Genomic DNA, 25,451 nt, shown 5'->3' with positions numbered 1-25,451 from the left:
ACTAACTAAAAAAACCCCTACTAACTGAAAAAAAAACAAACAAAAAAAAACCCCATTGGGAGCACAACCCTGGATCTATACATCATACAAGCTTCCACAGGAAAAAAAATATTGATCTGCCAACTCAAATCCACTTCTACACATTCTGCAAAATCTAGAGGTTCATACGTTGTGCCATTCTAAGATCAGTCTAAGGGTTCATTCATTGTTTAACCCAGTACAGTATCTAGAGATCTATAAAGTTGATGGGTTTGTTTAAATCCTTGGAAGTCCATCTAACCCTGCAGATTTTCAGGAATGTTTGATTATATTTTCTTTGGAATGCCTGTGCACCTTTTTGATAAGCCAGATCCCTTCCTTTTAAATCTTCAAGTATGTTTATCTGCTTAGGACACCATTACCTTCTGGGAAAAAGGTAAATGGGGACACCTGACCAGCTGCCTGTTGATCAGGTTCGCTGTTACAGATCCCAAAGGTCTGGTTAGATGTAGATGGAGGAAGATGGGTTATCTTGCATGATTTGGGTAAACCTGCGTAAGGGGTTGACGGTGATGTGGCTCTGGGCTGGTTACCATAGCAACTGTTGCATCATAGAAAATACAAGTGGGTGCCTGTCACCCCTAATTTGTCCTTCATTTGTAAGAATGAAACAACCTGATCAACTGATTAAGTTGAGTTTACTTCAAAATCATCAAACATGATTAAGTTATCAGCCACTCTGTCAAAGAAACATTAGGAACTCAATGCACAGTCTGGCTGTGGCTTCATGTGCGCACAATTAGTTATTAATCAATTTGCACTAATCTAAACTGTGCTGATATCTGTGGAATGCCATTAACCCCTATCCTTAACGTGATTGGTTGAAGCTGTGACATCACTACTATAAAAGGATTAGTCAGTGCCCCATCCCCCTGAAGTCTCCACAAGTTCTCCAACACCTTAGACATTCCCCCATTTGGAACTGTACCACTTTGGGAAAAATGGCTACCTTCAATGAAAAGAAGACCTGTGGTCAGCGCATGGAGGCTTTCAGACGCTTTGTTTGGAATCCAGAAACCAAAGAATTAATGGGGAGGACACCTAAAAACTGGGGTAGGAGAGATTGTGACATAAACATGTGTTTAGAAGAACTCAGGCAGAAAATTCTTTAATGGCACAGAGCATAAGAGTAGTTGATGAATTTGTAATGTTGGATTTATACCATGGATTGAATAGCGATCTTCTGAGGTATACCTTTCTATGACTTGTATATGTTGTTTTGGACTTCCTTTGTAAAAGGTCATTACAATTGTGGCATACAAGGTTGTCAGGATGGGAAACTAGACTATGAGGAAGGGATTGAGATATTTCATCCAGTAAATAGAGGATGGGTTTTGTTTTGCCTTGACTCAGGGCTATGGGGAAAGTGGGACAATAAGATTAATTTTGGATTGATTCAGAGTGGACTGGATCACTTTGGAATTGATTGTCAAAGAGTGAGTGGAGCAGTGTGATTAATCACAATGTAAGATAAGTGGATAGTATGGGGTAGTTAAATTGGATTAGCTCTAAATTGATATAGATTGTGGGAAAGAGTGCTTTTAGACTGATTGTTTAGAGAGAGAGTGAGGCTGTGGGAACAGCTTTAAAAGGATTTAGGGCTATGGGGAGAATGTGTGGGATTAGCTTTGAGTTGATCTGGTGTTACGAGGAGAGTGCAGGGCAGTGAGAATAGTTTTAAATTGACATAAGATTATGTGGAGCATGTACTGAATTTCTGTAGTTGTGTGGAAAGAGAAGGGCAGTGGGATTAGTTTTGAGCAGGACTATAGGGTGACAATGGGGCAAGAAGTCAATGAGATTTGGTGGCAGAATGACACTGCAATGTACAATATATTTTTAATGGGATTTGGTGTTACTCCAAAATCCTTTGGATAAGTTCATCTTCCCATTACTTCTGCAGAACAAATTACTTGACATGAATTAGTGGCTAATTTCAGATCAGTGCTTTAAAAAAAATTGGATATGTGGACATGGCCCTTTATTGTACACCTCTATTTGCTCTTGAACTAAGGTGGTTTAGAGTCAACCTCTAATATCATCGAAAAACTACTTCTGTTCATGGGGCAACTGCTTGTCATAAAACATTGTATATGAGATCAATGAAGGGAAAGTTTCCTTTCAAATAAAAACTAGCCTTTGCTTTTAATGTTAAAAATATTAAAGGAGGTAGGTATCTAGTCTTATTAGAATCCCAGAAAGAATGGAAATTAGCAGAAAAACGTTGAAAGTAGGGTGGTTTATCTCTGCAGAGGCAATCTGAAGACTATGCTGGTTAAATTAGGGGTGAAAGAAAGGGAAGAGCCTGATCTGGTGGGGATGATTATCACGTTTCTGTGTTGTGTTCTGTTTGTTATTCCATAGATTTTTATCTAACACTCACTGCTTACTTCCAGTTTTCATCAGCCTGTATTATGCTGCCTTTTATGTTGTGATGTGTGCGCTGTTTGCTCTGTCCCTGTTTGTGCTGTTGTACACAACAGACCCATTCACTCCAACTTATCAAGACAGACTCAAAGCACCAGGTAAGGTTCTAAGGCTCTCTTGTGAAATTATTGATACACTCTTCACAGTAGTCTTCTTGGTGAAGCAAGTAATTTACAAATCTATGCTATATATTACATGAGCACATTATATTTTTTTGTAGACTGGAACTAGGTTAGCAGTATCCCACAGAGCACTGTTGATAATGTTCTAGCTCCACCAGTCCAGATACAGCTAGGCACTCTAGAGTAAAAATGTCCATTGGGTGCTGGGAATCTGGCATAAATCCCGCTCACCACTGCTGGCACATCCCTGGATTCCTGTGCATTGTTGTAATGGGGATTTGGGCCGGAAACCTTGCACAAACCCCTTCCTTCATCTTGCATCTGCCCTCCCTAGCACTAGTCCTGACCAAGCGTGGTGTGGGGGTGGAGTGGTCTGGAGAAGTTGCTCAGTGCTGGGATGTGGGAATCAGGGCTACAAACTGGCTGGCATGATGAGTGTGGGCCATTGGCAGTGGGCTGAGAACACGAGTGGTTCATCTCTGAGCTGCCTGGCCAGTCAGAAGTGGGGGTGGTCAACTGCTTCCATCAGCAGGTGACAGGAAACCCTCGGAACCCGGTGGTTTGCAACATGTGTCCCTGAGACTCTCATCTCAGCGCTGAGTAGTACCCTGTGTCTCAACCCAGATCGTGCCAGTCATTTCAAGCAGCCTATCTGCATCCAGCAACAAACAGTCTGATGGAGGAACTCCATGGGTTGAGCAGCATTTGTGGGGAGGCTATAGGGATTGTTGTCATTTTGGATCAAGACTCTACATCAAGAGGAGAAGGCAGTGGTAAGACAGGGGCCTTGGGTGGATTAAGGAGAGGTGTAAGATGATAGGCAGGTTGAACCATGGAGGGGAGGGGGAAGTTGGAGTTGTGAAACAGAGGCTGATGATAGATGGAGGCAGACACAGGGAAAAATTAGACAGAGCGAGGTAGGGTGGAGGAATGGGTGAAGGTTGGAAGCATCTGCTGGTGGGGAGGAAATGTTGGATGTAGAGGCTCGTGGGGTAAAAGATGAGTACGTGAGGAGCTCTTTCTCCGTTCTGTCAGAAGGAAGGTGCGGTGAGAAGGGAAGTACAAGAAACAGAGGAGATGCAAAGGTGCACTCCATCAATTAGAGCAGAAGGGAGTTCTCCCACTCCAGCACAGATGCTCCTTGACACACTGAGTTCCTCCAGCAAAGGGTATGTCCAGCATCAGTCATCTCTTTATCTCCACGGTGAACCCTGGCTAATTATTTGTAGAGGGCAGGGATTCGTACAATGCTGTCACTAGCACATGTGATAGCAATGTCATAGTAATGGTTATTTTCCCCCAGACTGTATCCTGAGTGCTCACTGAGGTAGCAATTAATGTATTTTCACCACCTTAGTTATTTCCAATTCTGTATGGTATTTTATTCATCAGTGTGGGGTCCAATCTATTGTTCTTAACTGTTACTTGGCCACTTTATTAGCTACACCTGTACACCTCAAATATCTAATCAGCCAATCAAGTGGCAGCAGCTCAGTGCAAACATAGTCTGAAGGTCAGAATGGGGAAGGAATGCAATCTAAATGACTTTGATAGACTTTGATAGGACTAGGAGGGCCAAGATGGCCCGTTTCCCTGCTGTGATTGTTATATTGCAATGATTGTTGGTGCCAGATGGGGTGGTTTCTTTGTTGTTTGGCTGCCTGTAAGGTGACTAATCTCAAGGTTCTATAATATATACATACTTTGATAATAAATGGACCTTGAACTTTGAGTATCTCAGAAATTGATGATATCCTGGTATTTTCATGCACAACAGTCTGTACAGTTCACAGAAAAAGTGCAAAACATTGAAATAAAACATCCAGTGAGTGGCAGTTGTTGGGGTGTAGACACTTGGTGACTGAGATAAATCAGAGAATGGCCAGACTGGTTCAAACTGACAGGAAGGCAAGAGTAACTCAGATAAGCACGTTACAACAATGGTGTGCAGAGCAACATCTCTGAACACACAACATATCTAACCTTGAAGTGGATGGCTGCAGTCCATGAGCATATGCTCAGTGGCCACTTTATTAGATACAGGTGGTTCCTAATAAAATGGCCATTGAGTGTATTTTTCTAGTGATTTATATGGTGCTCTGGATATCAAGACTGCGTTTCCTTTGTGTATGCTGTGTAATTTCTTTAGATGTGGTGGTTAATTGGAGAGTGCTAGTAAGCATTTAATAAACACAGGTACTCCGAACACCCAATTTACACAACTTGTACTTAGGATTAAGTATTTGGGAGATCAGTGAGATGGATTTGTCAACTGCTGCTGGGCTGCAGGCGTCTTCTGCCATGTGGGAACTTGGTTAGTGGCTGCATTTTTGACATGATCTGTGTAAGTTATGAATGGTTCCTGGGAGGAGATGTAGTACAATATCATAGGGTGGCCTATGAGTCCTTCTGGCAAAAGAGCTCCTCTGTATGTTGCATCCTCCGTTCCTTCTCATCCCCCAGCCCTGCAGTTACTGATGAGGACTGATGACAATGATGCAGCAGGGGTTAGTGAATTGTGAGGTAGGTTCTGCTCAATTGTGAAGCTCAGTGAGTAGTGAGGCAGGTTCAGAGTGCAGAAGGCAGTGAAGCTTTGCATAGAGCACCATTAGTTACTGGGGCAGTGTGTGTGTGTGCACGTTCTCTTCACATATGGGTTCTACTTTAAGATTAACACTACACTGGTAAGACAATAGCCCCTGTGCTGTGGCACTCTTAGCTGCAGTATGTGGCTGTTAAAACTTGTTACTGAAAGCAAAGCTAAATTAAATAAAACTCTTACTGACTTTTACATCTTGATGTACACCTCTTTAGTATTTCATCATAATAATTCTCTGTACTCCAAGAAATGCTTCATGTTTTGGTGCAATGCCCTGCGTATTGGTGTTGAGAGTTGTACTAAAGGGGGATTGACATTGCATCCTGGCTTTGCCCACCAGTATGGTGTTTGATGCATTGAGTGTTCGGTACATCTAAGCTGTGTCCTTACAGTAAACTGTTTTACTGTTTACAAGAATGATTTAGAGAGGCTGCATTGAGCAATTAATTTAAAAAAGTGTGCAATAGTTTTAACACAATTTTCACAATAAAATTTGCTTTCTTTGTGGGCTGGCAGCTTTGTATGAAAATTTCTCTCCTTCATGGGTTATTGGTCCTTGTGCGAACATTGTCTATATTTGCACATGTTCTCTGCTATAGGTGTGACGATACAACCGCAACCAAAAGATCTCAAGATCACCTTTAATATCTCAGATCCAAAGTCCTGGCACCATTACGTCAATGACCTTCAACATTTCCTTTCAGGTAGATGTGGGTAAAGTCAAGCACTTACGTACTTTGTTACAGGGCAAATGCAACTTGTAATCTAAAAAAAATCAGGATTAATTTAATTTAAATTTTGTTTCATTTGAGGGAAAGATATGACACTGATTTCAATCTTGATTGGGACTTGAATGACTCTTAGTTTGGCCAACACCTAAACATATTCAGATTCTTTGAGAATTACATTCCTGGAGTAATATTTAAATCCAGACTTTTATTAATACCCACCAATTATTTCACCCACTGTTCTCAATCAGCTTGACAGCCGCTGATCAGTCCCTCTTCCTCCAGTCTGACCTCATCAGTTACTTTGGCTTCCAGGTTTAATCTGATTTGAGTGATGCACTTTTTCCTCCTGCCCTACCTAATTGCAACTTCTCTGAAATGGGCACACTCTTGTTGCATTTGGAGCACTCTGTCAATATCTGTTGTGTCTGATGTTGTTGTCTGTGTCTGATCTAATTTAATTTGTATGTCTTTCAGCTCCTCCTGAACCATAAGTGCCAACAACCTCAAATCTGCTCCAAGTTTATTTATATAAATCATCCACAAAATTGGGTACAAAACACAGGGCTAGAGCAGAAACAAATGCTTGGGAGCTGGGAAATGTAAAGTTTAAAGACAATTATGTATCCAGAGAGGAAACACTACTGATGTTTCCTTGCCCTGAGGGGAGATTGGAGACAGGATGGTGACAAGAGAGACTGGCTCTCACTGATTTCTGTAGAGACCACGCCAGTTAGGTCACCTCCAGGGTTACTCCTCCCCACAATCTCTTCAGAGTTAGACAACACTCCCGACACCAACAGTTAGAACCCCCTTCTCCTACACAGTCAATTCACCCCGACATGGCCAGTGCAGATCCTCACCGCGCCCTCTGACCACTCCATGATAAATGCTGAGGTTCAAATAGCAGACTTGAAGGCTTTTTACCTGATTATATCCTTGTCAATTCTGGAAAATCATGCTCTTTAGTCCCATTCCTCAAGTCTTTTGTTTGCTATTAATATTAAATTCCCTTTTCAGTTTATCCCATTCCTCAACATCAATTGCCATTGAATTGATAAACTGGGAACCTAACGAAAATTCGTTTAACTTTGCTTTTTGGATTATAAATCTGAATCTTAAGAAATCTGAATCCAAATCTTAAGAAAGAAATTAGAAAAGCTGAAAGAAGATAGGAGGTTGCTTTGACAAGTAAGGCGAAAATAAATCCAAAGGGTTCCTAGAGTTATATTAAAAGCAAAAGGATAGTGAGGGATAAAATTGGTCCCTTAGAGAATCAGAGTGGACAGCTATGTGTGGAGCCAAAAGAGATGGGGGAGATTTTGAACAATTTATTTTCATCGGTATTCATTAAGGAGAAGGATATTGAATTGTGTAAGGTAAGGGAAACAAGTAGAATAGTTATGGAAACTATGATGATTAAAGAAGAGGAAGTACTGGAGCTTTTTTTAAAAAAAATATATAAAAGTGGATAAGTCTCTGGATTCTGACAGGATATTACCTAGGACCTTGTTAGTGTAGAAATAGCAGGGGCTCTGACAGAAATACTTCAAATGTCATTAAAAATGGGGATGGTGCCGGAGGATTTGTGTATTGGTTCCATTGTATAAAATGGGTTCTAAGAGTAAACCTAGCAATTATCAGCCTGTAAGTTTGATGTCAGTGGTGGGTAAATTAATGGAAAGTATTCTTAGAGATGGTATATATAACTATCTGGATAACCAGGGTCTGATTAGGAGCAGTCAACATGGATTTGTGCGTGGAAGGTCATGTTTGACCAATCTTATTGAATTTTTTGAAGAAGTTACTAGGAAAGTTGATGAGGGTAAAGCAGTGGATGTTGTCTATATGGACTTCAGTAAGGCATTTGACAAGGTTCCACAAGGAAGGTTAGTTAGGAAGGTTCAATTGTTAGGTATTAATATAAAATGGATTCAACAGTGGCTGGATGGGAGATGCCAGAGAGTAGTGGTGGATAACTGTTTGTCAGGTTGGAGGCCGGTGACTAGTGGTGTGCCTCAGGAATCTGTACTGGGTCCAATGTTGTTTGTCATGTACATTAATGATCTGAGTGATGGGATGGTAAATTGGATTAGTAAGTATGTAGATGATACTAAGATAGGTGGCGTTGTGGATAATGAAGTAGGTTTTCAAAGCTTGCAGAGAGATTTAGACCAGTTAGAAGAGTGGGCTGAACCATGGCAGATGGAGTTTAATACTGATAAGTGTGAGGTGCTACATTTTGGTAGGAATAATCCAAATAGGACATACATGGTAAATGGTAGGGCATTGAGGAATGCAGTAGAATAGAGTGATCTAGGAATAATGGTGCATAGTTCCCTGAAGGTGGAACCTCATGTGGATAGGGTGGTGAAGAAAGCTTTTGGTATGCTGGCCTTTATAAATTAGAGCATTGAGTATAGGAGTTGCAAAGTAATGCTAAAATTGTACAAGGCATTGGTGAGGCCAAATTTGGAGTACTGTGTACAGTTCTGGTCACCAAATTATAGGAAAGATGTCAACAAATTAGAGAGAGTACAAAAGAGATCTACCTTGGTTCCAGCACCTAAGTTACAGAGAAAGGTTGAACAAGTTAGGTCTTTATTCTTTGGAGCGTAGAAGGTTGAGGGCTGACTTGATAGAGGTATTTAAAATAATGAGGGGAATAGATCGAGTACATGTGGATAAGCTTTTTCCATTGAGAGTAGGGGAGATTCAAACAAGAGGACATGAGTTAAGAGTTAAGGGGCAAAAGTTTAGGGGTAACACGAGGGGGAATTTCTTTACTCAGAGAGTGGTACCTGTGTGGAATGAGCTTCCAGTAGAAGTGGTAGAGGCAGGTTCAACTTCATCATTTAAAAAAAAATTGGATAGGTATATGGACAGGAAAGGAATGGTGGGTTATTGGCTGAGTGCAGGTAGGTGGGACTTGGTGAGAATAAGCGTTCGGCATGGACTAAAAGGGCCAAGATGGCCTGTTTCTGTGCTGTAATTGTCATATGGTTATAAATGCAACACCTTTCTTTGAACCCATTTGTCCCTGGGACTTCTTGTTTCGAAAGCACCCTCATCCCTCCACACAAGAAGACCTGCAGCCAAAGTTCTATCTGATGTTGTTCCAGTAGCAGGAGGGGACTTGCACTTTGTTCATTCCATTCTGAATTTCCAGAGCACTGTATTGCTTCCCTCTCTAGCTCTGATTTCTGTCTTTCCCTACCAGCTTATAATGAATCAGTCCAGGAAAAAGTCAATCACAACTGCACGAGTGGTAACTATACATTCCAGGGAGGACATGGCCCTAATTCCAAGTTTGCCTGCCGATTCATCCGAAACATGCTGAAGAACTGCTCTGGACTGGAAGATCCTACTTTTGGATACAAGATTGGTCAGCCTTGCATCTTAATCCGAATGAACAGGGTATGTGTGCTTAGAAAGAACAAAAAGGTGGAATAATAGCATTATGGAATGATTATGGCCAAGAAAGCCGTTCAGCCCATCAAATGAGAATCAGCTCTGAACCAGATCAATTTGCCGTTTCCAGCTCTAATCCCTTATGAATATCCCTTGCAAATTCCTCTGTGGTGCACGTTTATCCATGTTGCCTTGAGCGCTGCATGATTCATCTTCACTCTGCTCTTTTTCACAATGTCTCATTTTCAGCATGAATGTCCAGTCCCTATGTGCTTCTCTTGCCCATCCCGAAGGCCTTAAAACTCTCTGCTTCTTTCTGGACAACAAACCCAACCAGTTACCCTCTACCACCACCCTCCCCCATCTGGCCGAACTGGTTCTTATACTCAGCAATTTCTCTTCTGGCTTCTTCCACTTGCTCCAAGCCTAAAGTATAGCCATTGACACCTGCATGGGTCCCAGCAATGCCTGCCTTTTCATTGGCTATGTACAACAGTCTATGTTCCAAGCCTTTCCTGGTAATGCTCCCAATTCTTCCTCCACTACATTGATGACTGCATTGGCGCTGCTTCATGCACGCATGTTGAGCTTGTCAATTCCATCAACTTTGCCTCCTACTTCCATCCTGCCCTTAAATTCACCGGGTCCATTTCTGACACATGTCTCTTCTTTCTCAATCTCACTGTTTCCAGACCTGGGGACTAACTGTCTACTGATATATTTTATAAATCTACTGACTTTCATAGCCACCTGTCACTGTTAAAACTGTCATTCCTCCATCTCTGCCGCATTTGTTCTCAGAGTGAGGCTTTCCTTTCCAGAACATCAGAAGTGACCTCCAAATTATAGTTTCCCTTCACCATTGATCCTGCCCTCATCTGCATCTCCTCCATTTCCCAGACATCCACCCTCACCCCATCTTCCTGCAGCCATAACAGGGATAGTTCCTCTTGTCCTTACCTACCTCCTCATAAGCCTCTGCATCCAGCTCATCACTCTCCACAACTTTTGCCATATTCAACAGGACCCTATCACTTTTTACTTTCCACAGGGATCTGCTTATCCTTCCTCCTTTTCTTAAACAAGGGGAGCATCATGCAATATTCTCTGGCCCTCTGGCAGAGAATATCCAGAGCATTGGAAGGTTACCTCCTTTCATCCCGAGCCAGTGAGATTGCTGTCACTGTTGGAATAATCTTACAATCTGTGCAACAATGACTGGAAAATCTATTTTGATTGGTATTATTATACAACACAGGAACAAGCCCTTCGACTCCACTGGTCTGTACTTATCCGGATGTTCATCTAAACCAGTCCCATTTGCCTGCACTTGACCCAAGGCATTCTAAACCTTTGCTAACCATGTACCTGTCAAAATACCTTTTAAATGTGTTAATGTACCTACCTTAACTACTTCCTCTGGCACCTCATATCCAATACATCCTACACTCTATTTGAAGAAATTGCCCCTCATCTCTCACCTTAAATGTATGCCCTCTGGTCCTTCCCTGGGAAAAAGACCATGTGCATTTATTGATTACAGGATATTGTGTGGCCTGGACACTGGGGAGAGCTCCTCTGTTCTTCTGAAAAATAATGTCCTCTTGAGAGGATAGAGAGCCTTGCCTCACCTCCAGCAATGTACTTCAGTCAGTGCAGTACTGGCCTGCAGACTACTAAGCTGACACAGGGTCAAACACTGTTGATTCAGCAATGGATGATACTGTCTAGAAAAAGTAACTGGGTTAGGAGCAATTTTATGCAATCAATCGATAACTTGAATTTCATGGGATAAGAATCTTTAACTAAAATTTTTATTGGAATTTCAGATTATCAATTACTTGCCTGGAAATGGAACTGCCCCATATGTAACTTGTGCTGTTCTGGTGAGTGTCAATAGACATAACGCCTCCTCTGCTGAGGGTTGTGGAGTTGGTTAATAAATTACAGGAACAATAATCTCATTTATTGTATCAGGGGGTTCTCAAGGGGATCTTATTGAAACCTGTCAAATGGTCCAGACAGAGTGAATGTGGAAAGGATGTTTCCTGTAGTGGAGGAGTCTAGGATCAGAGGAGACCGCCACAGAATTTAAGGACATTCCATTAGAACAGAGATAAGGAGGAATTTCTTTAACCAGAGGGTGGTGAATCTGTGGAATTCATTGCCATAGGTACTGTGAAAGCCAAGTCATTGGGTATAGTGAAGGTGTCAAAGGTTACAGGGAAAAGGCAGGAGAATGGGGTTGAGAGGGATAATAAATCACCCATGATGGAATTGTGGAACAGACTTGATGTCAGACTGGACTAATTTTGGTCCTATGTCTTACGGTTTTATTATTTCCTTGGAAATGCTCCCATTTTCTACTCAGAAATCTTACTTGAGTGTCCTGCAACGTCCCTGCCATACTTCTGTTAAAGTAACACAAGAGGAGCTCTTAGGAAATACTCAGTAAGGACCACAAGTTACAAAAGCAGAATCAGGCCATTTTGCCCAACAAGTCTGTTCCACCATTCAATCATGTCTGATTTTTTTTCAATCCTATTCTCCCTCCTTTCCCCCCATAACTGTCAGCTTCCTTACGAGTCAGTCTCTGCCTTAAATGTACCCAGTGACGTCCACAGGCCTCTGTGGCAATGAATTCCACAGGTTCACTACTGCTTGACTAAAGGAAATTCTCCTCAGCTCCGTTCCAAAGGACATTTGGAGGCTGTACCCACAGTTCCTAGATCTCCTGCTAATGGGAATATCTTTTCCACATTCACGCTAGACAGAATTTTCAGTATTCAGCAGGTTTCAATGAGATACCCTTCATCCTTCTGAACCCCATAGAGTACAGGCCCAGAGACATGAAATATTCCCCATATGTTAAGCCTCTCATTTCTAGAATCATACTTATGATTCTCCTCTGGATCCTCTCCAGGACCAGCATATCTTTTCTCACATACAGGGCCCAAATTTACTCACAAATGTGGTTTGACCGATGCCTTACAAACCCTCAGCAGTACAACCTTATTTTTATATTTCGAGTTTAATATATCTGCCTCCTTTACTACAGGTATATGGAGGAATTTAAGGTGGAGGATTATATGGAAGGCAAGGTTTAAGGGTTGGCACGACATTGTGGGCTGAAGGGCCTGTACTGTGCAGTATTGTTCTATGTTCTATGGAGTATGGAGTCCTTTCAAAGATTTTATGACTGTTCCTTAGACTTTAATGCAGTACTTATACTAGCCCTTTCTATTAATTCCTCAAAGAATTAAAATGTGGATTGTCAAGCCTTCTTCCTGTTGGAAATCTTTCTTTTATTTTCAGTTTCTGGAGCATTTTAATTACATCTTTTCATAAAGGTTCTATCAGCTTTCCCCACTGCCTTATGTGTGTATGTGAAGGCTCTCGCTTTTAAATTAGGAGTTACAATATGTGTCCACCATTCCTCTGACACTTTCCATAGCTTTGACTGAAAGCCATGTATTGTCGTTGGCTTTACTGTAGCTGTTCCAACGCAGAGGCAGATGGGGTAAATATATATAGAGAGTTGTTGAACTATTTTAGATTTTGCAAGGTATATTGTCCATTATAAAGTTACTGCTGTTTGAATGGAAGAATCCTGGGGCAGTTAATGTGAATGTAAGTAGGGTAAATTGGGATCAGTTACATTAATGCAAATCAGTATTGACAGCACTATATGACTCTGTGCAAATTAAACCAAGTGAGTTTCTACAGTCTGTCCAGACATTCATATGATCGGAACCTTCCTTGTCCTTCGCTAGCACTAACCATTAACTTACTGTGTTTGGACCCCAGCCACTGATTTCACCCTTCTCTCTGGCAATTTTTCTGAGGCTAGAGCCAATTGTGGGTAATTCTGGAGATGAGTGTTATCCACAAGAAATCAGGAACGTTCTGTTGGTGATTGGACGCATGCAGTCAGAAGCCATACCCTGTCACTAATTCTACAACCACAACAATGGTAATTTTTAAAAAGCAAGTAAACTACTTGAAGAGTAAATCTGAAATAATAAACAAAAAATACAGACAATAGTCTTCAAATCAAGCAGCCCTGCAAGTCATTTTTCAAATACTCATATAGAGCATTAAATTTTAATCACCTTTGCTGCCAATTTTCCCCTACTCTCACTTTCACATAACCCACATTTCATTCAAATCAGAGTTCTAGAGAAACAGGCCCTGCAGTCCACTGAGTCCACGCTGACCATCAGTCACCCATTCACATTAATCCATCACTAATCCCATTTTATTCTCCCCACATTTCCATCCTTCCCCCCCCCCCCACCCCAGATTCTATCACTCACCTACATTTCGAGTGATCTTTTAATCTACCAACCCTCACCTCACGTCTGAGGGAACATACAAGGCCACAGATTCCACACAGACAGCAGCCAAGGTCAGGATTTAACCTGGGCCACTGGAGCTGCAAGGTGGCAGTTCTACCAGCTGCGCCACTCTGTCAGACATTTAACCTCACTCCTGTAGTTGGTCATTTCCTGCCACATTTGTGGTGCCAATGTAAATGCCACTTATCAGTCAATGTCTTGTGTCTTGGTGTTATGAGATTAAAGCCTCCATTTGGTGTTATGAGAGCAAAGCCTCCAAATGGTGTTATGAGTAAAGATTCCAGCTTTTTCTCATGTTTGAGCTACTTCACTGGTCTTGAACACTCCAAATGGTCAAACTGTCTCTCTACGTGAGCAATTTAAAACTGGAAACGCTTATATTTCAAAGGGTACCCAATTATTTAAGTAACAGTAAATCCAGAAGCTCTTGTTCCCTCCTTTTTCAAATTATAACCATCTTGTGTGACCACCTGCTGTCTGTAAGGAGTTTGGATGTTTGCCCTGTAACTGTGTGCATTTCCTCCGGGTGCTCCAGTTTCCTCCCACAATCCAAAGATGGTGGGTTAATTGATCATTGTAAATTGTCCTGTGATTAGGCAAGGATTAAATCCAGGGTTGCTGGGCGGCCTGGCTCAAAGGGCCAGAAGGGCCTAATTTGTGCCATATCTTGATAAATAAATAAAGATGGACTCCTTGTACCATAAGATTCACTCTTTGGCCCTCACAAGTTACCTCATCATGGCCTTGCACCTTATTGTCTAGCTGCACCACACCGTCTCTGAGACTGTTGCACTTTATTCTGCATTCTCTGTTCAGCCTTGTCCTACCTGTTTTAATCTGAATGAACAGTCTGCAGGACAAATGTGCATCTCAGTACATGTGACCACAATAAACCACCTCCACTATTCTGTGTTCTGTTATTGCTTTTTCCTTGTACTGAAGTGGTGAAATGATCTGTATAAATGGCGTGCAAAAACCAAGTTCTTCACTATATCTTGGTACATGTGACAATAATAAACATTTATTTATAATAGAAATCAATAAATGTTAGATTTCTGTTTTGAAATACAGCATGCCTATCCTGAGAATATTGGAAAAATGGCATTTTACCCTGAAAATGGCACTTTTGACTTGTCTTACTTCCCTTACTACGGCAGACTTCCACAGGTAAGAAACCTTGTTCTGTTTATGATACGCATTACTCTTGGTACTTTGACTGCCAGGTCCTGGAATAATTCTTGTCTTTCTCCAGCCAACCTACATCAATCCACTGGTGGCAGTAAAATTCCTGACGCTGAAAAGGAACAGGATGTTTGAAATTCAGTGTAAGATTAATGCACCAGGAATGATCAGTGATAACCCCTATGAAAGATTCGAAGGACGAGTGATCTTCACACTGGATATCAAAAAATGAACGTGATCTAAAGGGGGAAGTCTTGGGTGATGTGAATGTGTTTTGTATATATTTATACCATTCTGCATTCTGGACAAGTTTTTAGACAACGTTTTAGAGATTTCCTTTAGAGCATTACATCTTCACTTCTATCTATGATGTATTCTTCGGCACCTGATCTGTATAACCATGATGATTATTGAATGTGCTTAGTGGTCTGGATTATCATTGGCAAATCCCTATTATAAGAGGTCAGTATTTAACTGCAGGGCTGTTAATCCCGCCAGTGACACTGTGGTGGATATTATTTTTAAATAAACCTCACACAGGCCCTCTTCCTTTCCTACTACGTCTCCTCCTAACTGTATGCCTTTTAATTTTCCTTCTCCATTCACCTGTCCGTACCCCAGTGCCTGCCCTCCTTACCAACTTCTCCCTTTCCTCACTCTCCATCTTCGTCCCTCCCTTCTTCTTCCACCCTCTCTGTCGTTCTTCCATCACTCACATCGTCCAGCTCTCCATTCAGCATCCTCTTTTCCACCCCTTTCTCCCTTTCACCTTCCCACCTCCCTAGGACCAGCTTTTAGTTCCTCTTCTGACGTAAATATCATCGCTTTTTAGTTTGCTTGACTATTTCCCTTTACATCCCCTATTACTGAATCTCTCAAGTAGTAAAGAATTAGCTGTAACAAACAATATGCCAGAGGAATTCAGCAAGTCGAGCAGCATCTGTGAAGCAAAAGGAATCTTCAAAGTTTCAGGTGGAAACCCTACATCATTCCAACGTTCTTCAACCCACTGAATTCCTCCAAATAGCTTGTTGTTTCAGCATCTGCTGTCTCATATTTCCATAAAGAATTGTCCACCCCATTTAGTACTTCTGTGGCTGTTGTTTTAACTATTAGTCATTTCTTACTGATTTAGAGAACTAGCATTGAAGGGATTCACTCAGCTCATGTGCCTGTTTATGACTGGTGAAACTAAATTTAAACGGCACCATTAATGTGGGAAACCACTGCTCTTACATCTTTTCCCATTCCATTTAATAAGTATCCAGGTCATTTTCATGCAAAGCCTGTATTGTGCTGCCTTTCTGCCACTCTTGGTGAGGTAAGCGTTAAAGTTCATTCTGTGCCTTCTTGTCATACTCGTAAAGGCCTAACAGAGAACACAGTGCTACCTCCTTACTTTTACCCCCATTGAACTCTCCATTAATTCTGCCACTCCATCCTACCCAACACTCTGCATCCCTTTCTGGTCTTGTTGGTTGATTGGCTCGTTCCATATCTTCCTTCCTTCACTCATGAGCCAGGTCCTTGTTACCCATGAGTTTTTTGGGGAATATTTCAACAGTATCACCTGACCAACACATCTCCGTTAAACACGGTCATGTTTTCTCTATCTATAGCCTATCCCCTCCAAATTCCATTTCCTTTTCTCCTCTTAAAGCAACCAGTTCATTTACATTTACATCTGTTTCAAAATATGCTCAAGCCTTAGCTTTCCATTTGCCAGGATATTTCTGCAGCTACCCATCAGTATAATTTGATACATGTTTCATGTTCTTGCTTGCATTAAAATAATTGCTTTTATTCAACCTGGCATGTCAGGTACTGACTCCAATTGTTATGGAAGAGAAGAGGTATTGAATTTAGTCGTCCAATCTGGTGGACCATGTGAGGCAATATTGTTACCATCTTTCAAAGGTGCTCACTAATCCATGATCATCCTGAAACACAGAGATATACTCTGGCTTCTGTCCTCTGGTGCAAACCGTCTGTTTCCACAATGTTCATGTCAAGGGTGAGGAGCTGGTCAGTTTGTCACCATTGGCCATGTTGTTGACAACAGCAGTCCTCTCCTGTTCAGCTGAGACAAATTCTGTCCTAATGCCACCACATAATCGGTTTGCTTCTCATTTCTGTCTCCTCATTCTCTTTCAGCTAAGTTCATGCCTTCCACACTGGGCCATTTCAAGCAAGGTTCCCATCTAAACTAATCCCATTTGCCTGCATTTGGCCCGTATCCTTCTAAATCTTTCCAATGCATGCACCTGTCCAAGTGTCTTTTAAATGTTGTTAATGTACCTGCTTCAAACACCTCCTCTGGCAGCTTGTTTCATATATGGCCCACCCTTTGGGTGAAAACATTACCCCTTAGTTTCTTATTAAATCTCTCTCCCCTGTCCCTAAATGTATGCCCTCTAGTTTTTGATTTTCCAACTCTGGCAAAAAGACCCCCCTCTATGCCCTCGTTTCAATGCAGCTCTATAAGAGCATTCCTCACTCTCCTATACTCTGGTGAATGAAGCCCTAGCTTGCTCACCCTTCCTATAATCGTGGACTGGAGGGCCTCTTCCTGTGCTGTACTCTTTTATAACTCAGTCCTTGGGTCTGGGCAACATTGTCATAAATCCCCTCTGCACTCTTCCCAGCTTTGTGGCACCTTTCCTTTAGCAGGCAGACTGAAGCCAAACAATATACTGTATACCAAATGCAGCTTCTCCAGTGTCCTGTACACTTTGTTCCCACAGTCTGACCTCTGATCATCCTTTACTGACCTCATTAGCTGTATTGTCAGTAGCTCTCTCTCCTCTGGCACCCGTAACCACCTCTAAATCTGCTACCAAGCCTTGAACTGTCCTTGCACACTTCCCCCAAACTTCCAATTGACCCTTCCAAATTCACGTCCAGCTTTCCTAGGGCTTCGTACTCAAATCCCAGTTGCAGAACCTAACAACCAGAGTGTCGTACAGCTGGAAACCAGCCCCTTGGTCCAACAAATCCATGCCAACTGTGTTGCCCAGTGAGTTAGTGGTATCTGCCCCCATTTGGCCCATAGCGCTCTAAACCTGTCATATCTAGAAGACTTTAAAATGTTGTTAATGTACCTGCCTCAACTACTGTTCTGGCAGCTCCTTCCAAATATACACTGCTCGCTGCCTGAAGCAACTGCCACTGATATCTCTTTTAAATCTTGCGCCTCGGCCTTTAAACCTATGTCCTCTTGTTTTTAGCACACTCTCCTTGGGAAAAAGATTACGTGCTTTCATCCTGTCTATGTCCGTCATGATCTTAAATATCTCTGCCAGGTTATTCTTCAATCTCTACATTCCAGGGAATAAACTACAATTCTATGCAAACCCTCCTTGTAAATCAGGCCCCCAAGTCCAGGCAACTTCCTGGTAAATTATTCCTGCATTCTTTATAGTTTAGAAACATCTTCCCTATAACAGGATGATCAAACTGTACACAATACACCAAATGTGGCCTCACCAATGGCTTATACAACTGCAACGTAACTTCCCAACTCCTGTATGAAATGCCTTGACTGGTGAAGGTCAGCAAGTGATGCTACTGTATATATTTGCATTCCTAAGCCAACAATACTCCCCAGGGCCCAACTATACAATTTCAACCCTGATTTGTGCTCTCAAAATGCAAATCCTTACATTTATCTGGATTGAAAGCCAATGGGAATCTTCAATCCACTTACCAAGCTAATCAAGATGCCCCCGTAATTATCTGCACTATCTATAACACCAACTATTTGATACCATCCCTAACTTACAAACTATGAGGGGTGATTGATAAGTTTGTGGCCTAGGGTAGAAGGAGTCAATTTTAGAAAACCTAGCCCATTTATTTTTCAACATAGTCCCCTCCCACATTTACACACTTAGTCCAGCGGTCGTGGAGCATACGGATCTTGGACCTCCAGAAAGTGTCCACAGCAGGGATAATTGATAAGTTCGTGGCCTAAGGTAGAAGGAGATGAATTATACAGCTCTTGTTACATGCACATGCAGGTCAACTCTTTGAGTGATTATGCAGAAAGTTTGAAGTTAATAACTCATCTTCTACCTTAGGCCACAAACTTATCAATCACCCATCTGTGGACACTTTCTGGAGGTCCAAGATCTGTATGCTCTACGACCACTGGACTAAGTGTGTAAATGTAGAAGAGGACTATGTTGAAAAATAGATGTGCTAGGTTTTCTAAAACTGAATCCTTCTACTTTGGGCCATGAACTTATCAATCACCCCTCGTATGTGTTGTGCATTTACATCCAAATCATTTATATAATCTACAAACAAATGTCCCAGCACTGACCCCACTAGACAGTAAAATTGAACACCATCATTTGCTTCCAATTATGAATCAAATCTGCCTTCTCCCACTGCGTCCTGTGCAATCTAAACTTCCACACAAATAGCACCCAAGGTCAAGATTGAACCTACGTGTCTGGCACTGTGGGGCAGCAACTCTACCAGCTATGCCACTATGCTGTCAGTAAAGTCTGCAGGGCTTAGTTCTAGAAGTCCACCACCATCTCCAACTGCTTGGGGTTTTCCTGTATTACAGGAAAATGCTCATATCCCATGCCTGCTCTTTCAAACTTTTGCTCATTCCCATGATACCCTGCTTAGACACCGTGACTCTGGAATTCCACCAGCTCCCAGCTACAATGGGAAAGCCATGTCACCAAACTTGACAAGTGTCCAGCCAAGCATAATGTGAAAAATTGCCAGTTATCCTAACCACGAAACACTGGAAAATCCTTTCTTGCAAATAGTTCTGTCAGTCTCCTTTCAAAGCTCAGAGAAGTGATGGGAGGAGTTGTCAACATGCCATCAGGCTGCATCTATCTTCAATGAGAAGGGACCATAAAACATAGGAACAGAATTAGGCCATTCTGCCCATTGATGCTGGTCTGCCATTCATTCCCTCTCAACCCCATTCTCTTGCCTTCTCCTTGTTACCTCGATTACCTTACCAATCAAGAACCTATCAGCCACCGCTTTAAATATACCCATTGACTTGGCAATGAATTTCACAGACTCGCTAGCCTCTGTCTAAAGAAATTCCTCATCTTTGTTCTAAAGGAACATTTTTCTATTCTGAGGCTGTGCTCTCACTGTCCTAGACTCTCCCACTATTGGAAACATGCTCTCCAGTCCACTATATATAGGCCTTGCAGTTTTTGGTAAGTTTCAATGAGATTTCCCCTCTCTCCACCCCTTTTGTTCTTTTAAGCTCCAGTGAGTACAGGCTCAGAGCCATCAACTGCTCCAGGAATCATTTTTGTAAACCTCTTGTGGACCCTCTCCAATGCCAGCATATATTTTCTTAAATATGGAGCCCAAAACTACTCACCATATTCAAAATGTGGTTTGACTGATGCCTTATAAAGCCTCAGCTTTATAAAGTATCCTTGCTTTTATAAATTTGTCCTCTCAAAATAAATGTTAACTTTGCACTTGCCTTCCTTCCCACTGACTCAACCTGCAAGTTAACCTTTAGGAAATCCTGCATAAGTCCCTTTGCTCCTTTGATTTTTTTTGAATTTTCTCCCCATTTTGAAAATAATCTAAACATTTATTCCTTCTATCAAAGTGCCCTACACTTCCCTACACTGTGTTCTATTTGTCACTTTGTCCATTCTCCCAATCTATCTAAGTCCTTCTGCAGACTCCCTGCTTCCTGAACACTACCTCCCCCTCCACCTATCTTTGTATCACCTGCTATCTTGGCCACAGAGCCATTAATTCAGGTATCCAGATGATTAACATATAATACGAGAAGTAGAGGACCCAATACGGAGTCCTGTGGTACACCTCTTATCACCAGCCCTTTATTCCCACTCCCTGCTGCCTTCTGCCAATTGGCCGATCTATGTTAATATCTTTCTTACAATATGCAGTCGTTTGTCAAAGGTCATCTGAAAATCCAAGTACACAAAAGGATTCTCCTTTGCCTATCCTGCTTGTTATTTCCTCAAAGACTTCCAACAGATTTGTTAGGCAACCATTTACCCTTAAGGGCATCATGCTGACTTCAGCCTATTTTATTGTGTGTCTCCAAGTACCCCAAACTTCATCCTTAATAATAGACTCTAACATCTTGCCAACCACTGAAGTCGGGCTAACTGGCCTATAATTTTCTGTCTTTTGTCTCCATCCCATCTTAAAGAAAATCAGGTTTGTGGTTTTCCATTTCAGGAGCCATTCAAAAGGGTTACTGTCCAGTAGATATTGAGATTCTGCAGATAGTTCTAAGTCTACTGGAAGGATAAGTGAACCAACAAGTGTACTGACCTTGACATTCTTTTATTAGTATACGTTCATTGGGATATAAATATAATTGGCAACACCATCCTGAAATGCCCTTGAGCAAATGGGCACTCTTTTGAACTGCTGCGGTCATTCTGGTGAATGTGTTCCTACGGCACTGTTGGGGAGGGAGATCCAGGATATAGACTTGGAATTAATGAAGGAACAACAATAAACTTGCAAGTCAAAATTCCAGCCAACCCAGTGGCAGAGGTTCCTGGTTTAGGAATAACTGCAGTGCATTTTTGTAGACAACCCACGCTGTGTGATGATGGCAATCATTATAGGAACACCAATAGGATTAAAATTTATTAGGGAACAAGGGAAAAATGCCTTCTCTGGATGGAATTACAATAAGCTCTGAGGTCAGTTTGTTTCAACTTTAGGGCATTGTCCTAGGTTCAAACATCATCTGTTGCTTCATCAGAGATTTTCCCTCTGTTTTCATCTGCCCTCCCTACCTCCCTCACTTAATTCCATGCTCCACTCTCTTTTCATCATCTGCAGCCCTTTGTCACTTCAACCTGTCATCTTCCATCCTCTGCCACTGTCCACTCTCCTGTCCTCCATCGGCCTATTACCCCTCCTCACCTGGTCCCACAACTACTTGCCGGCTCTTGCCCCACCCTTTCTCCCCTGGCTGTCCCCCCTCTCCCTTTCAGTCCAGATGAAGGGTCTTAACCTGTTGTTGATTGTTCATTTTCCTCCACAGATGTTATCTGATCTGCCAAGCCCCTCCAGCATCTTGTATCTTGTTCCAGCATTTCAGCATCCGCAGTTTCCCTTGTCTCCTTTCTCCCCCTGTCATTAAAGTTGAGAATGTTGTTGAGATTTCAGTTCTGTTTGTAGGTCCTTCGGTAGTAAGGCAGACCATAGGAACATGCAGCATGTTCTGAACAACATTCGGGTGTGCAGTAATGTGACAACAACCCCTGCCGAGCAAAGGCCAGGCCAGAAGCATGTCCATCATCAGGGACTCAAACCACTAGCCGATATCACTGGAGGGACCCCACCGTCAAAGGATTCTTGGCCAGAACCTCAGATGAGCGAAACATATTAATACTGTGGCTAAATTGAGGTTGAAGGTTAAATAGTGACTTGCCTGCTGCCTTTCCCAGATCCATGTTCAGAGAGTGGAACACCATGCAGCTCCTATACCTACCTGGTCAGTTAGCACCCACCTGTCATCTTAAACATTCACTATAATCCCCGACTGGTACAGAGAGTCACAATCTGTACTATTGGCAGCACACATCACCAGGGCTGCTTTGACAGTACCTACTAAACATGGAATCTTCACCCTCTTACAGGACAAAGGCAGCAGGAGTTGTGGGAAAATGTCCTGTATGTCCTTCACCAAACTGCTGCCAACCTGATGTGGAACCATGTTGTGGTTATTATTTCGGAGGACCTGCATTTCCTACTTGACAGCAGTGTGGCAGTGATTCAAAATAGGGCAACATCACCACCCACCTTTATGGCAAATTGGGATGGGCAATAAATGCCAATCTTGCTAGTAATGTACACTTTATTGAAAACATAAATAGTGTAGCATGGGAAAAGGCCCTTCAATCTCCTCATGTTGTGCCAATCTCACTAATCCCATCTGCTGCACGTATAACCATATAACAATTACAGCATGGAAACAGGCCATCTCGGCCCTTCTAGTCTGTGCCGAACGCTTACTCTCACCTAGTCCCACTGACCTGCACTCAGCCCATGACCCTCCATTCCTTTCCTGTCCATATACCTATCCATTTTTTTTTAAATAACAAAATCGAACCTGCCTCTACCACTTCCACTGGAAGCTCGTTCCACACAGTTACCACTCTCTGAGTAAAGAAGTTCCCCCTCATGTTACCCCTAAACTTTTGCCCCTTAACTCTCAACTCATATTGTTTGAATCTCCCTTACTCTCAATGGAAAAAGCCTATCCACATCAAATCTATCTATCCCCCTCATAATTTTTAAATGCCTCTATCAAGTCCCCCCTCAACCTTCTGCGCTCCAAAGAATAAAGATCTGACTTGTTCAATCTTTCCCTGTAACTTAGATGCTGAAACCCAGGTAACATTCTAGTAAATCTCCTCTGTACTCTCTCTATCTTGTTGACATCTTTCCTATAATTCAGTGACCAGAACTGTACACAATACTCCAGATTTGGCCTCACCAATGCCTTGTACAATTTTAAACATTACATCCCAACCCCTATACTCAATGCTCTGATTTTTTTTACCACCCTATCCACATGAGATTCCACCTTCAGGGAACTATGCACCATTATTCTTAAATCACTCTGTTCTACTGCATTCCTCAATGCCCTACCATTTACCATGTATGTCCTATTTGGATTATTCCTATCAAAATGTAGCACCTCACACTTATCAGCATTAAACTCCATCTGCCATCTTTCAGCCCATTCTTCTAACTGGCCTAAATCTCTCTGCAAGCTTTGAAAACCTACTTCATTATCCACAACGCCACCTATCTTAGTATCATCTGCATACTTACTAATCCAATTTACCACCCCATCATCCAGATCCTTAATGTATATGACAAACAACATTGAACCCAGTACAGATCCCTGAGGCACACCACTAGTCACCGGCCTCCAACCTGACAAAACAGTTATCCACCACTACTCTCTGGCATCTCCTATCCAGCCCCTGTTGAATCCATTTTACTACTTCAATATTAATACCTAACGATTGAACTTTCCTAACTAACCTTCCGTGTGGAACCTTGTCAAAGGCCTTACTGAAGTCCATATAGACAACATCCACTGCTTTACCCTTGTCAACTTTCCAAGTAACGTCTTCAAAAAATTCAATAAGATTTGTCAAACATGACCTTTCACCATGCACAAATCCATGTTGACTGTTCCTAATCAGACCCTGTCTATCCAGATAATTATATACACCATCTCTAAGAATACTTTCCACTAATTTACCCACCACTGACGTCAAACTTACAGGCTGATAATTGCTAGGTTTACTCTTAGAACCCCTTTTAAACAATGGAATCACATGAGCAATATGCCAATCCTCTGGCACCATCCCCTTTTCTAATGACATTTGAATGACATGGTTCATATCAATCCATATCTTGCCTGTTTATGTTCCTGTCTGAACACCACTATTGTTCCAGGCATCCATTATTTTTGGTGTTTAAAAAAAATCTCCATTTAAATTTTCCCACTCTCACTCTCACCCTCTAGGATTTGATATTTCGCCCTTCGAAGAAGACTCTTTGTAACCAAATTATGCCTATCACAATTCTCTATACTGTACTTCTTTCAGGTCTCCCCTCAGCTTCTGATGCTCCAGAGCAAACAATCCAAAGTTGTTGAACCATGTTTTATAGTTAATATACTGCAATCCAGGTAGCATCCTGGTGAGTCTCACCTGCACTCTCTCCAAAGCCTCCATATGCTTCCTGTAATGAGGTGACCAGAAATTCACACAATACTCCAAATGTGACCTAACTAAAGTTTTATACAGCTGGAACTTGACTTCCCAACTTTAGTACTCAGTGCCCTGGCTGATGAAGGCAGGCATGTTTTAATTCATTTAAAGCACATTTTTTATTCATTCCCATGCTATATTTTTCTTACGCTTCAGTTCAGACTCACCTCACTCAATAGCTTTGTTAAATGTTATCTTTAAAGAACACTTAAGGTGTCGATCATTGCTCTCTGTCACTGGGGGAAAAATATTCACTGCAATTACCTTGCCTTAAAGTGCCTATATTTGTAGCAGATCAGGAATTTATTGTAGCATCTGAGGATGGAATCTCTGTATATATATCACAGTGAAACCTACCAGTCTTGAATGTTTATTCTCTCCAGTCTGCCATCAGATGTACTCTGATAATAGACTCGATACATTTCAGCTGTAGTTTTATTTCTTAGTGATAACTTTTCTAGATAAATAAACATATGCTCAGACTTTCTCTGAAAGTTCTCAACAATAAGAAATCAGTTGTCCCTTGGTTGTCATGCACTGTTTTGTTTAAGAGTCTGTTGCATGGAAAATTATTGTAAAATGTTGAAGATTAAATATGAGTGCTGTACAAAAATAATTACTGTTTTTTTTTAACTCAGCTATTTGTGATCAGACATAAAACTGACTTACTCTTCTAAGTGGCTGTCTTGGAAATACATTGCACAATGTCCATCGACCTGCATTGGGATCATAGCCCTCCATATGTACACTATCCATATACCTATCCAAAATTCTGTTAAAGGTTGAAATCAAGCTCG

At 41.8% G+C, this 25,451-nt stretch overlaps 1 protein-coding gene across 1 annotated transcript; it reads left to right on the top strand.

Moving 5' to 3' along the window:
• Positions 1–980: 980 nt before the first annotated feature.
• LOC132392317 (potassium-transporting ATPase subunit beta-like) lies at positions 981–15,940 on the top strand. The gene is made up of 7 exons (XM_059966139.1): positions 981–1,092; positions 2,436–2,564; positions 5,787–5,891; positions 9,136–9,332; positions 11,156–11,212; positions 14,756–14,851; positions 14,937–15,940. The coding sequence occupies exons 1-7, from the start codon at positions 981–983 to the stop codon at positions 15,096–15,098; spliced, it is 858 nt and encodes a 285-aa protein (XP_059822122.1). The 3' UTR covers positions 15,099–15,940.
• Positions 15,941–25,451: the final 9,511 nt, after the last annotated feature.

This window comes from Hypanus sabinus, chromosome 4 (assembly GCF_030144855.1).
Source record: "Hypanus sabinus isolate sHypSab1 chromosome 4, sHypSab1.hap1, whole genome shotgun sequence".
Lineage (NCBI taxonomy): Eukaryota > Metazoa > Chordata > Chondrichthyes > Myliobatiformes > Dasyatidae > Hypanus > Hypanus sabinus.
The sequence above is the reverse complement of the archived record's forward strand: the minus strand, read 5'-3'. Positions and strand labels throughout refer to the sequence as shown.

Excerpts from the sequence above, each read along its gene's own strand:
- LOC132392317 (XM_059966139.1), top strand. The coding sequence starts at position 981 with ATGGCTACCTTCAATGAAAAGAAGACCTGTGGTCAGCGCATGGAGGCT. Across the intron at positions 1,093-2,435 it reads GAGGACACCTAAAAACTGGG|TTTTCATCAGCCTGTATTAT; the intron begins GTAGGAGAGATT and ends GCTTACTTCCAG. Across the intron at positions 9,333-11,155 it reads TCTTAATCCGAATGAACAGG|ATTATCAATTACTTGCCTGG; the intron begins GTATGTGTGCTT and ends TTGGAATTTCAG.